The sequence below is a fragment of the Babylonia areolata genome, chromosome 19 (assembly GCF_041734735.1).
Source record: "Babylonia areolata isolate BAREFJ2019XMU chromosome 19, ASM4173473v1, whole genome shotgun sequence".
NCBI lineage: Eukaryota > Metazoa > Mollusca > Gastropoda > Neogastropoda > Buccinidae > Babylonia > Babylonia areolata.
The window spans coordinates 37,980,649-37,995,872 of NC_134894.1; the positions used below are offsets into that span (position 1 = coordinate 37,980,649).

The 15,224-nt window shown below is 40.8% G+C and overlaps 1 protein-coding gene across 3 annotated transcripts in view; it reads right to left on the reverse strand.

Moving 5' to 3' along the window:
* Positions 1-7,512: 7,512 nt before the first annotated feature.
* Positions 7,513-15,224, reverse strand: part of LOC143294303 (RNA-binding motif, single-stranded-interacting protein 3-like) — a 68,393-nt gene continuing 60,681 nt past the window's right edge. For all 3 annotated transcript variants that reach the window (XM_076605746.1, XM_076605748.1, XM_076605747.1), the window contains exons 6-10: positions 14,316-14,401; positions 13,110-13,210; positions 11,775-12,057; positions 10,595-10,648; positions 7,513-9,585 (exon numbers count right to left, since the gene is read on the reverse strand). In XM_076605746.1, coding sequence (XP_076461861.1) covers positions 9,577-9,585; positions 10,595-10,648; positions 11,775-12,057; positions 13,110-13,210; positions 14,316-14,401 — 533 coding nt within the window. In that variant the 3' untranslated portion in view covers positions 7,513-9,576. The remainder of the gene's footprint in view (positions 9,586-10,594; positions 10,649-11,774; positions 12,058-13,109; positions 13,211-14,315; positions 14,402-15,224) is intronic.

A 15,224-nucleotide genomic window follows, 5' to 3' on the forward strand; every position in this document is an offset into this window, starting at 1 on the left:
ATCGACGTCTGCAGACCTCGCGTCCCATCAGATGAGGAGAGTGAAAGAGTAGATGACAGACGGTGAGGTGATGATGGTGATGAGAAAGGGGTGCAATCAAAACTGATTTTCTGTTTCATCAACGCAGTACTCAGGCTGGGTGGGCAGTGCACCTTCATCGTCACTGTCCTCCCGTATGACCGTACTCCGTTCGACATCTTCCGCGGCAGACCATGTGTGGAACAGTGGCGTCTGGTACGTATACTTGGCAGGCGCGCTCAGTGAATACACACTTTTGATCAGTTCAAAGAATTTTGTGTACATGTCTGTCCGGTGCCAGTTCCGCCACATGACTTCAGCGACGTGTCCTTCAAACTGTGGAAGGTGAGTTCCGCTTATTCTTCTGAAATGGGCTTTCGCGTGTTTCCATGCCCCTTCCATCATATTAATGTTCAGTTTTCTCCACCCCAGACTCGTGCACGTATCTCTGCTGGAAGGTCGTCTTATGGCAGACTGTAAAATGCTGGAACCCCAGTTCGTTCAGCCCCTCATATGCTGCCCATCCGTCAGAGTAAATTTCAGTACCGGGTTTCACGTGCCGGACAATCAGTTCTTCGAGCGTCTGTTTCTCTATTTTCGACCGGATACAGGACGATTTTGTTAGAATGGCGCTCGACCAAACCGAAAATCCATACCCGCATTCCTTTGTTCATGCCACGGTTGTATTTACATCGACGGCCAAAAATACACTCGTCGATCTCCACTTCTCCGGATAATTGGATTTTCGGCAAAGTGCACGCCACCCATTCCTTGAACAGTTCCCGAACAAATGAGGCCCAGTCCACACCACTCCTGTGGTAACTGAACCCGCATTGTTTCGAATTCTGCAAGAGGGTGTGTCCATCAATGATTTTTTTAGAAAAAGCAGAATGTCCTGTAGAGAAAAATGCGAACGGTCAAAGGACCATCTCCGTATGGATATTTCATGATTGCCACTTTGTGTGCATCTCCATTTTAGTCCTATTTTGTTTTACGGACTCTTCTTTGCAAAGCGCACTTTGCATTGCATTTCTCGCACTCGACGCTGCTTAATAGTCCTTTATCCTGCATCCATTTAACTGGTGTGATCAAGTCGCTGTCTATTAATCTGAAGAAAATTAATTGAATGGATTTTCGAAATCACGGAACGAACATGTGTGAATTTCGTTTTTGGCAATTGTTTTACGGTAGCTCCCGCGATATCCTTTTGCGCTGGCCATGTTTTGTTATGCCAATGAGGGATGGACACACCGACTCGATGAAACTCCGGAATAGCCATCCTGTCATTAATAATGCTCATAGGCGCTGCACGCCCGAACTGGAAAACAAATGGCGTGCTTACGGAAAACCAGGCCTTAGCTTGGGTCTGCAAAGTTTCTGAAAGACATTTGCACACATAATGTGCTGAAGTCAGACGTATTTTGCGTCCCAACGATCGAGTGCCTGTGCCCAGTACTCCAGCATCCGTTCCTCGAGAACCTTGAGTGTGCTTTTTCGTGCGGCCTGGTTGTGGAAAACTTGTATCCATGTGAGAGTACACCCACAACTTCACTGTAGTGCATAGATTACCTGTTGTCCGTGTGTGTGTGTCAGTGTGTGTCACGTCACTGTGTGTGTACTACTACGTGTGTGTGGCGCACAAACATTCATTCTGTGGTTTCATGCATGAGTGCGAACTTCATTCCGTTAGTGTGTTTATTATGAAGAACATTAGTCCGCATTTATGTACATCAGAAAACGTTGTCACCCCTCGTCGTGCACACACTGGCACGGCGAAGTCACACTTCATTCCGTCCGAAATATCCGACACACGTTTGTAATCGGGCCAAGTTCGTTTTAAAATCCTCCACTGACACACGTTTGTAATCGGGCCAAGTTCGTTTTAAAATCCTCTACTGACACACGTTTGTAATCGGGCCAAGTTCGTTTTAAAATCCTCTACTGTAGTCTACAAATATATATATATATATATATATAAACATTTTCACCCGTTTTGGACTTCCTCACGTATGTTTTGTACTGCAGACGGGTAAAAATGTTATAATATAAGAATGTCGAACCAGAGCTGGTGCATAACATCGTCAGAAACAGGTATACTACTAATTTGGGTAGATTTGATTTCTGACTTCGACACCGAAGAGTGCACGGGTAAAAATGTTAATATTGCCGAACTTTGTGGCTGCACAACAATCATTTATTATTTCTGGGGTGGTTTTGTTGTTGTTGTTGTTGTTGTTGTGTTTTGTTTTGTTTTGTTTTGTTGGTTTTTTTTGTTTTTTTTGGGGGGTTGGTTTTTTTTTGTTTTTTTTTTGTTTTGTTTTTTGTTTTTTTTGGGGGGGTGGGGGGGGGTGTTATTTTTAGGTTGTTTTTGTTTTGTTTTTCATTGAACGGTGGCTTAGTGGTAACGCAACTGAGTGGGAAACGAGTATCCATGGGCTCTATTACCGCATGGACCGGGGTTCCCCCCCCCCCCTCCAATTCCCCATAGGTACATATTCATGCACGTATCATTTACGAAACTGAAACTTCGGATTTCAGACCAGATTCACTTTGTCAACAGAGATTGCTTTTAACGTGCTTTATCATTTCGATGAGAAGGCGTTTGTATTTTGTGCACATATTTTGGGGGGATTCAAATAATCGATCATAATCGATCATGCTTTTTATTATTCACGAATGCTACTGGGATGTGGGTTCGTGTATCTTTTGACACTGAATGTATGAGAAATAACGCTTGTCTAAACGAATAATGATAATAATAATAATAAGTTTGTTGGATGAATTATCTAACTAAATTGCACACTGCCTTGCCTTGTGAGTAGTGGATCGGAGTTTGAGATAAAAATTATGAGTTGCCGATAGATACCTGATTGTTGAATGTAGCTCGATTCCTCAAGTTCCAAGAAAGTGAGCGCGTGTGTGTTATTTGAGTGGACCTGTGTGCGTGAGAGAGAGAGAGGGGGGGGGGGGGGGAGAGATCGTTGATTTTTACGCATGATAAATGATCTATGCGATTACTGTGTTCGAATACTGGCCTTGCTGCTGATACTGGCTGATGATTGTCATGCGGTGTGATACTCCAATTATAAGATTCTAACAACTGCTGACCCATCGTTTTACAGCTTGTATTCTTCATAGTATTTTACTGATTTCTTTAGTATTCCTTGGTTTTTGTTGGGTTTTTTAAGCAAACAAATTATCCACACTTGTTTTTTTTTTTTTAAATGCCCAACTATGAGTGCGCCTGTCCGCAGTCTGGTTTGTGTGTGTGTGTGTGTGTGTGTGTGTGTGTGTGTGGGAGGGACAGACAGAAGCAGAGACAGGCAGGAACTTGAGGTTACAACAAAATCATCACACACACACACACACACACACACACACACACACGAACATCACCAGCAACAGCAAACATTTTCTTTTTGAAATGATTATTAATTTTCCTTTATTTCATCTCGGACAAAAAACACAGCTAGACCACAACACACATCAGTGTCACACACATTCCAAACGAAACTCGGCCACAACAGCCTACAACCTTGGTCCAGTTCAGTTCAAAAAGGCTAGTACTTGACACCGCCTGTGAACGTAGGTGTGGTCATTTCATTCAAAACATTTCCTGCTCAGAACTTCAAACATCACACAATAAACACAAACAAAAAACCGCATCCGTAAAGCTGACTTTTTTAATTTCCTGGTAGGCTTGTGTCGAGGAGGGGGTGGGAGGGTGCATAGAAAGAAAAAAGTCAGACCCCTAAAGCCAAATCATCATGGTCAAAATTGAACCAACCTAGCCCCTGGAAAGAATATACGAGAGCGCTGGCACACGTAACAACTGAGAGCACTGATGCTCAAATATGTGTTTTAAAATAGATGGAAGTAAAATGCCTCTCCAAACTGAAATTGGAAGTAATTTTCGGAAAACAAAATCAAAACATTTGAAGTAGTAATAAAATTAAGTTAAAAAAAAAACTCTGCTTGGAAAAACGGGTGGGGTATGGTCACTAAGACGAATTATGCGGAATTTCTTTTTCTTTTTTTCTTAAACATGTCTAAAGACACACAAAGAACAAAAACAACCTCACATTTGTTCTCTTTATATTGACTAAAAACCGGAATGGAAACAAACATGCATTCTTCATTATTAAACAAAAACGAAAAAGGCACAGAACAAACTCATTGCGTATAATCATTATTGAATGTGTCGACACACGCTTTCTCAGCACAAAGTTTCGTTTATTTATTTATAGTCCATCTAAGATGAGCACACACACATACACACGAAAAACACTTGCTCCCTCGAAACATGACACGCTTGCAAATGACGGAGGCGACCTTTCAGCACTTTCACGACCATGGAAAACGGGAGGTAACAGTCACGCAAGAACTTCAGTTTGAACGCAGCAACTAGTAAACAGCGACGGGAAAGTCACAATAGAACAGACTATGTGACGGGAGTTGTCTTATCTTTTCAAGTCGATCACCCAACACATCTCAAAGCAAGATTGTTTCAAGCAGTGTCACAAAATCCAAAGGAAGAAAACCATCCCCCAATAATGCAACAACAAAAAAAGAAAAAAAGACATTTAAAAAAAATGAAGGCCCACAGGAACACAGGAACTAGGCAGTTATGTTATAGAATTAACAGTTCAAGCAGATTGATTGAAACATTACATGAAACGCAATGAAGAATATAATACGATCTCCTAACAACTATATATATATATATATATATATATATATATTAGTCCAATGGATCTCACAAACTAAAGTGATGTGTATTGCAAATACGACTAATTCAATGTTCGTACACCTGACAGGGCTCAAGGAGATTTTTTCAAACATTTCACGAAAAATAAGGAAGAATATAATCTCCAAACAACTGTTAAGAAAACAACACTGGAACACGTGAACTGTAAGCGGTTGTGTGATGAGAATTAATTAATGAAATAATGAAATAATAATTATACTTTCGACTCTCTCCATCAGACTTCGCACATTTCTGTGTGTGTGTGTGTGTGTGTGTGAAGTCATGTCGGGAGTCGTTTGGCAAAATGGTAATACGAGATGCATTGTTTCTGAGGTCATGTGGTTGGTTCAGCATTTCTAAACTGTGGAGAATCTGTTGTCACCCCCGTCACTTTTTTAGCACTAAGGTCTAGGACAAAACATCCCGTCACTGTGTGTTGGCGACATCAAGTGATCTCACTGGCAGCCATATGTTTTTTTTCATTCACATTGTCATCGTGTCAACGCGTTTTGTTGTTCTTTTCTACACTAAAGGCCACATGCATCGTTTTATGATTATATAATCATATACTTAAATCAGTATCAGTAGCTCAAGGAGGCGTCACTGCGTTCGGTCAAATCCATATACGCTTCACCACAGCTGCCAAGCAGATGTCTGACCAGCAGCGTAACCCAACGCGCTTAGTCAGGCCTTAAGAAAAAATAATAATAATAATGAAAATAGAAAAAAATAAAAATAAAATAAAATAAAATAATAAAATAATAACAATTTTTTTCAATAATTAAAAAAAAATAAAGTAAAAAAATAAATAAAATAAAATAAAATGAAATAGAAAATACAAAATTAACAATAAAAATAAATAAAATAAAATAAAAACTGCACAGCATGATAACCGCCTTACAGGAAAGACATTTACACGTATCCTATTACTGTCGTTCTTGTTTTAAGACTACTGATCACATTGCTGAAATCTCCTCCTCCTTTTTTTGTGTTGTTGTTTCATTACTTATCACTTTTTATGACTCAATTATATCTTATTCAATTATACTGTAATATGTGGAAAAGATAAAAACATTGAGGGGAAAACAAATTCTTTACATATCTTTGCCCACCATCAGTTTTTATTAACATATTTTCATGATGCGTAGTTAGCTTTTAGAAGAGTTTCACAGATTTCAACCAACGGAATCAACTCTATGAAAAAAAAAAGCAAGTTATTTCTGGTGCACGTGTAATAATAATCATATAATGCTGTTTCCATTGCCCTTCAACTAGGCACTACTCATTCAGCAAGTGGCCGTGCGCCACTGAAGGCAATAAGAAACAAACAATACCAACACGATGAATCATTTGCTGCTGACACCACCCATGGGGGACGGGAGAGGCGGGGGGGGGGGGGGGGATTAGGGGGTTATGGGGGGTGTAGAGGGTGGGAGTTTGGGCGCAGGGGTGGGGTGGGGTCGTGGTGGTGGAAGAAGAACAAACTGTACAACAAGACGAATCGTGTTGGCTGCATCAGTGACTGATAACAACAGTTAGCTGGTGAATCATTCCAATGAAAAAGCAAACAACAGACAAAACACACAAAAAATCTTTCGCCAACGTCAATATGTGAACGTTATATAGTGTCATGTAACATGTCTCTCGCTCCCTCTCTCAATCTCTCACTCATCAGATGTGGCGTTTATCTCAACGACTCATGTAAGGCTATGGTTCAGCAGCAGCAACAGCAGCAACAACAGCAGCAGCAGTATCATCTTCCTTCTCCCATCGTGTAAGTAACGCAAAAAACGTGATGAATTCATTATTATATCAAAGAGATTTAAAAACAAACAAAAAAAAAAAAAAAACCTAACAACAAAAATTAACCCAGCAGTATCAGTTGTGGACCGTATCAACATAACCACACACACCAAAATCAACACACACACACACACACACACACACACACACACACACAGTTCCAAAAACGGGACGCTAACCGAAAATCCAAGAAAACGCAAGATTAGCATAGCGACATGAAATAGAAGAAGAAACAGGAGAAAAACTAAAACAGGGACGTCTCCGACTAACACAACACATAAACACAAACCTTCTACACAAGCTAACTCAGTGAACCAGGAAAACGAACTCAATCTATTCTAGTCAGCCTGACGCGTGCAAATAGGAAATAAAACACCACACAAGGAAGAAAAGGTAGCGAAACAAAGACCACCAAAATCTAAACACGGTCAACAACAACAACAACAACAACAACAGCAGCAAACACACACACACACACACACACACACACACACACACACACACACACACTTGTGCATTTGTCCCAATCTAGAATTAAAGCAAACAAAATCGAATATAAAAAAAAAGAAAAATGGAACAAACGCAAAGGTGAACTAAACGGTGATAAAAAGCAACCCCCCAAAAAATCCATCAGAATTCAACACACAATGTGGGTAACACAACAGATATCAAGTAAAAAAAACAACAACAAACACCACACATCAATAACAAACAGAACACACCTTATCCGCTCTTTCACATTAGAAACAAAACACAAATAACTGAGAAAAACAAACCCACAAACATGGTGAAAAAAGGTAGAAAAAACACAAACACCAATGAAAAAAATACTACAAAAAACACGAAAACAACACAGCATAAAAATGGGCAGCAAACTGCAAACTAAAAAAAAAGAGAAGATGAAATTGTCCAAAGAAAAAAAAAAGCATGCATGTAAAAAAAAAAAAAAAAAAAAATTCCTCGGAAACAATCCTGAGTTGCAATAGTTTGCAGTCCAAATGTATCAAAATCCATGAGGGGTTGGGGGTGGGGTGAAATGCACTTAGTTCATCTGTGCAGCACAGTGACAGCACGAATCACCGAAAGCCCTCCATCTACTGCTTCTGAAGAACAGAAGATTCAGTGATTGGAAGAAAATCATGTGCGCGCGCACGCACACACCTCAGTAACCCTCCTTCCTCCGACCCCCACGACCCTCCCCCAACCCCTACCCCGCACCCTACACACATGGAACCAGAGATTGTGTGTATGTAAGAACGAGAGAGAGAGAGACACAGAGAGTGAGAGAGACAGACAGACAGACAGAGATGCGATAGGTTGTTGTCTTCAATAAAAGAAAGATAAGAGAGAGGGAGAGACAGAGAAAGAAAAGAGGAGAGACAAAGAGAGAGAGGGGAGAGACAAACAGTGAGAGAGAGAGAGAGACAGACAGACAGACAGACAGAATGAAACAGAGAGATGGGGAAACATAGAGACAGAGAATAGCTCATGGATATTTAACTCGGCGACACAAACAATTCTCTAACAATTGTCAATGTTAACCGTTAGGTAGAAGAAGTGGGGTAAAAAAAAGGCATTACTCAAGAAATATATTAAAAAAAAAAGAGAGAGAGACCACCAATAGGGACCATAATTTATTTTCCACAAAATCATTTCCCTTTTCCCTCCAAATCATACCGAGTCATTGATTTTTTTTTCTCATTCACAAACACCACCTCCGCAAAAAAAAAAAAAAAAAAAATAAAAAATAAAAACACATTACTGATGACTAAAGAAATGCATGATAACATCACGATTTCAATGGTACAGTTTTTTGCCATCCAGAGCGAATCAGTTCGTTTGTAGAGAATGTGTGCGCTAATCAAAGTGTTGATGAACCCGTAACGGCTGGAACAATTAACTGAACATGCGCGCGCACGTGTGTGTGTGTGTGTGTGTGTGTGAAGGGTAACAATAAACAAAAATGAATGAGTGTGCGGTTTCCTTAAGAGAACATTTAATCTTGCAGAGAAATTTCAAGTTAACTAATAACCACGAGCCAATGTATACATGTGTGTACAATTTATCAAAAAAAGAAATTACGTTTAAAACATCTTTGTATTATTGTCAATTAAATGTGCTAATGTTAAATGGAGCACGTATATCAAAGTAAAACCTATCTTCTTTTTTTAAGCAAAATAATCACAAAGAGGAAATTCATGATGAAGTGTGCAACTAAAAAATCATGGTCTCTATTATGTTAAAACAACATGTATTCTATAAGTCAGCATTTCATCAAACAATCATATCAATATGCATTTTAAAAGTCAGCGTTTCCAAAAACAACATGCCATCCTCTCTTTTATTTGGTCAAGGTTATCATATGGAAGAGAAGTAACATGAATTCGGGAGAAAAGCAAAACAAACAAAACATACAAACCAAAAACATCAACACCACAAATCAATCAAGTCTAAAAGCACAATCTAAAAAAAATAAAAAAAAATTAAAAACGGAAGCAAAGCATCCAGTTAAAAACGAAAAGTCCTGTTAAAAATCGAAACGTCCTATTTAAAAAATCAAAAACAAAAAAACAACAAAAAACAAAAACATAAAAACAAAACAAAACAAAACAAAAAAAAACACACACACACACGCAAAAAGTCCATTTTGTAACACAGCAGAAAATCAAGCATAACACTGTGCGCAGATTTTTGATTTGATGCTGACGGAGCAAACACAAGTCTCCAACAGGTCCCAAAATGCGTGGTGGTGGTGGTGGTGGTGGTGGTGATGGTGGTGGTAGTGTTGGCGGCGATGCAAATGACGTCTGACTCTTCAGACCCTGGCGTTGGGCAATGATCACAACGATCCACACACAGCAACATCATGTCCCGCTAAAGCACTGGAAAGGGGCGTGGAGGGCGTGGAGGGTATGGGGGGTGGGAGGGGTCCAGGTGGGGTGGGGAGACTGGGGGGGAGGAGGAAGGAGGGAGGCTGATGACAACGCGCAATGGGTGGGTCTGTCTTGTCATTGCCACTGCAAAACAGTAAGAAACGTAGAACAGACTATTAATCATCTTGTGCGAAGCTCAACTATTGTCTCCATTATCACTGCAAAGAAAGGACACAAAATACCATTAAATCAGCGAAATTGAACGATGTCCCTATTGTCACTGCAAAAGAGCAACAAAATCAGCTTTAGATAAACTGAACAATTTCCGAATTGCCACTGCAAAACAGGCAACAAAATAAAGACTATAAATCAGCTTCGGTGGAAACTATTTCCCCAATGCCACTGTGAAAGAGGAAAATCAATATCATTACTGAGCTTCAGCAAAGTTTACTCATTTCCGCATTTCAAAACAAGAAAACTTACACAAACTATTCCCTCACTCACCCTGTTTTTAAAAAAAAAGTGAAGAAAAAGCACAGACCCCCTCCCCACCAATACACCCCAAACCTCAAAATGAGCAAAAGGAAACCACGCCCCTGTCGCAAGGGAGTGAACTGTGCCATTACCTCATCTCAAAATGAGCGAAACCATTCTATTTACCAACTTCAAAATGCACAACTAACCTCCACCACCACCATAATATATACATTCTGTGATTCTTATATATATATATATATATATATATATATATATATATATATATATATATATATATACACACACACACATATGAAAGAACGAATCTAACCCTTCTTAACGCCTAAACCTAAGATAAAATACATGCATAGCTTTCTGTCATCCACAAGCGAACCAAACTAATACGCTATCCATTCACAGGTAACCAACAACCAAACGAAAAGGCGATTAAGAAAATTTTCAAAGCACGAAAACAACAAAACTAATACGCTAACACTCCAAAGGTAACCAACAACCACATGGTAAAGAAAGAAAGAAAGCAGGAAAACAACAAAGGACATGATTCACACAGGACGTCGCAGCAGGCAGTAAGACAGACAGGAAGGCCTACGCGGGTTATAGCTTATAGCTGCTGCTGCTGTTTATTTTCTATGGGAGGAGAACGCGGGTCGCTCACCTGGGTCATCCCGCTGACTGTGGGGTCCATCGTGGCCTGCATGCCGGGCATCACCTGGAGAAGACGACAAAAGACTCCCGTTAGAGTTTTTGAGAAACTGACCCCAGTTAAGTATCTCTCGAGTTCTGAGAAACTGACTCCCTTAGTCCCTCTTGAGTTCTGAGAAACTGACTCCCTAGTCACTCAGAGTTTTGAAAAATTGACTCCCTTAGACACTCTGAAATTTAAGAAATTGACTTGCCTTGTCTCTCTGAGGTTTGAGAAATTGACTCCCCTAGTCTCTCTGGACTTGAGAAATTAACTCCCTTAGTTTTCCAGAGTTTTTGATGGATTGATTCCCCTAGTATCTCTGAAATTTGAGAAATTAACTCCCCTAGTCTCTCTGAGTTTTGATACATTGAATCCCCCTAATCTGAGTTTTGATAAATCGACTCCTCTACTCTTTCTGAGATTTGATAAATTAACTCTCCTAGTCTCTCTCCAAGATTTCAAAAATTGACTCCCCTAGTATCCATTAGTTTGATAAATTGACTCCCCCAAGTCTTTCCGAGTTTTAATAAATTGTCTCCCCTAATCTCTCAGAGTATTGACAAATTGACTCCCCTGGTCAATAGCCGAATGGTTAAAGTGTTGGACTTTCAATCTCAGGTGTCCCGGGTTCGAATCTCGGAAACGGAACCTGGTGGGTAAAGGGTGGAGGTTTTTCCTAACTCCCAGCTCAACATATGTGCCACAATGTGCACATAAACAAGGTAAAGGAAAACGAGAATGACAGCGACATGAAATAGTTTCTAAGTAAAACAGAATAAGTAAATAAACAATTTTAAAACATCTTTCTTTTTTTATACAAAATTCGAAACAAACGATAGAAGCCAACAACAACAAAAATCGTATACAATTTACATAGTGCACACTGTCAGAGCCAGTGAAATCAGCTGATACATATACATGTTGACATGCGTGCGTGCGTTGTTCATTGTGCACGTCTGCCTGAAGCAACCGATTGCGTATTCAGTGTGATAGGTCAGAAGCAGGCCACATGCAGCCTGTATAATCAAATTCTAGCCCAGACAGCCGAGACAGCAGTAGTAGCTTCCTCTGCTGTCCTGGTGGTCTTTTGTCGGATACAACTATGTCTATCACAACATCCACTACTACTACTACTACTACTACTACTAACCTGCTGCATCCCGGCGGCCGAAGACACGAAGAAGGTCCCCGCCGTGGCAGTGGCGGCGGTAGGCTGCAGCTGAAGATCGGGGGCACCGTACTGGGCGCCGGGCGGAAGCTGCGGGTAGCCCGTCGGCGCCGGCGCCACGCTGAGGTACCCGTAGTTGGCTGGAGGGAGGGTGGTGGGGTACTGGGCTTGGGGGATGGTCATGTTGGGCATGGCCATCACGTGCAGGGGAGGCACAGCGGACATCTGGGACATGCCTTGGGCCGCCATCGTCATGGCTGCAAAACTGTGTGGGGGGTGGGTGTGATGGAGGGGGATGGGGAGAGGATGGAGAGCTGGGCGTTAGCTTTCATTGTTTATTGAAAACGTAGGTGTGTGGATTTGTGTGGAAGAAGAAATGAGAGGGGGGAGAAGAGGAGAGGAAAGGAGACAGGGAGAGGGAAACGTACATACATACATACATACATACATACGTACATACATACATACATACATAATTACATATATACTTACACACAGATTTCTTAAAGAATACAACGATGCAGAGAGAGGAAGAAGGAAACAAACAGACACGCAGACAGATTGACTTCTTCAGGGGAACAACAATGCACAACAGAATAATGCACAACTTAATAAAGCACTGAACATAATAGGGGTATCACAAAAAGGTTTTAAGTATGCAAGGTCTGTAAAAAGGCAAGGAATATAATAAGGGTATTAAAAAAAAAAAAAAACAACATCGAACAGAAATGAAACGTATATTTGTATGTCTTTCATAAGGTAAGGAATAACAAAAAAAAAACAGAAACAAAAATAGGAAAGAAATAAAAACTGATATATTTCATATGGAATCTCTACTACTTCTAGCAATTATTGCAGGACAATAGTTTGTTGTTGTTCTTTCCCTGTTTCTAGCTGCGTCAGAAACACATTCCCATTATCAGAATGGACACACACACACACACACACACACACACACACACACACAGAGAGAGAGAGAGAGAGAGAGAGAGAGAGGAAGGGATAGACAAGAGAGAGAGAGAAGGGGGAAAGGGAGTGAGTGAGCGAGAGACAGAGACAGACAGTAAAAAGAAACTGTGAGTAAGAGAAGAGAGAGAGACTGACAGACAGACAGACATGAGATAAAGAAAGACAGACAGAGAGAAAGAAAGAAGAAAGAAAAATAAAACGATACGTACCCACCCACGCCCCCAAAGACACACACACACACACACACACACACAAATATATATATATATATATATATATATATATATATATATATATATATATATATATATACATCCTCGTGACATCACGACTCGAGCACTGGTTTACCTGTTGTCCGCGTAGCTAGTCCCAATAGACAGCGGCGCTTGCGGTGGGGCAGGGAAGAGGTAGGGGGTGGGGCCAGCTGGCAGTGCCAAGGCGCCCTGGAGCTGAAAAAAAAACATGGGTGTGGTTCCAATCAGTCAGTCCATTCATGTCACGTTGCTTATAATATATCATTTTGCCCAGCAATACCTACAAAGGGGCCATTTAATGGCTGAATACCCAGTTAGTGTTTTGTTGGGGTTTTTTTGTTTGTTTGTTTTTTTTGTTTTTTTTTGTTTTTTTAACAATACAGTGGAACAGTGCAGCACAACTCAGTGCAGTGCAGTACACGTACAATACAGTACATCACAGTGCAGTACAATGCTGTTCAGTGCAGTACAGTACAGTTCAGTACGGTGAATAAAATAAAATATTGGCGAAAGTAACGAACAATGGTCAGAGTGGGAGATGACGGCTAAGACTTTAGAGTACTTTTTTTTTCTCAAGGGTACATCGGCTTTCAGTCCTTGAAAGTTTGATAATGAACGTGGTTAAAAGTGTTGGTTTAAACCTGTGAAGAAGACAAATGGAATAAATCAAAACCATTAACTATCATTAATGGTCGTTAGGTATTTTTCTCTTTCTTTTTGTTTTCCTCTGTGTGTTCGTGTGCTGCAGCTACTTACCTCCCAAGTTCACTCGTATAATCTATGTGTGGACATTTACGTGTATAAACGCTTTAACCCTGCCCTCAAGGCAAGTTGCCATACTCAGTTTCCGAAGGTATTCTTCTTATTCTTCTTCTTCTGCGTTCGTGGGCTGCAACTCCCACGTTCAATCGCATGTACACGAGTGGGCATTTACGTGCATGACCGTTTTTACCCCGCCATGTAGACAGCCATACTCCGCTTTCGGGGGGGTGCATGCTGGGTATGTTTTTGCTTCCATAACCCACCGAACGCTGACATGGATTACAAGATCTTTAACGTGCGTATTTGATCTTCTGCATGCGTTTACACACGAGGGGGGTTCAGGCACTAGCAGGTTTGCACATAATAATTTTGTTGACCTGGGAGATCGTAAAAATCTCCACCCTTTACCCACCAGGCGCCGTCACCGTGATTCGAACCCGGGACCCTCAGATTGAAAGTCCAACGCTTTAACCACTCGGCTATTGCGCCCGTCTCCGAAGGTATTCGATATGGATGAGGTGCTCGACGTTGTACTGACCTCTTGTCCAGTGAAAATCCTGGCCTGCTGGCTCTTCTGACGGTTGGGCAGATCGGCAAACTTCACCAGCATGGGTTCTTTGCACCCTGGAAAACAGAAAGATTTGTTTTTTCTCCACAAACTATGGATGCATTTTATTACTTTAAATGTATATACAGACATACCCTCTGCTTGTTGTGTAACTCTGCCTGTCTCTATCTCAGTATCTGGCTGGCTGGCTGGCTGTGTGTGTGTGTGTGTGTGTGTGTGTGTGTGTGTGTGTGTGTGTGTGTGTGTGTGTGTGTGTGTGTGTGTGTGTGTGTGTGTGTGCATGCATACATACACGCGCGCGTGTGAGCGTGCGTTTGTGTCTCTGTGTGGGTGTCTGTGTGCGTGTGTTTGTGTGTTTGCGAGTGTGTGTGCATCCATGAGTGGGTGCTATATGCCCGTGCTAGTTATTGTTGAATCATCAAGTCGAAACTGCAAATCAATTTTTGTCGCAACAAATGCCTTTAGTGTTCCTTTAAATTGAATACTGCCTTTCGCGACCCTTTAACTCGAAGAGAATAGAGAATAGCGAGACTTACCGTGTTAAAGCACATGTGAAACATGAAAGCGCTGCTGAACATGATGATTGTGCGTCACACGCATTATTATTTTCTTTTTCTTCTTTTTTTTTTAAACCCACGACCAAAAAAACTGAATACCGGGAATTTATTAATGTTTCGAAAGATTCATTCGTTCTTTCTTTTTTTTCTTTTTCTTTTTTTTTTTTTTTTTTTCTTTAATAGCACTTTCTTTTCTTTCACACAGCTTTCCATTCCTTTTCACATCTTCAGATCGCAATAGACACAGTATCATTAGCTTAAGGAGGCGTCACTGCGTTAGGACAAATCCATATACGCTACACCACATCTGCCAAGCAGATGC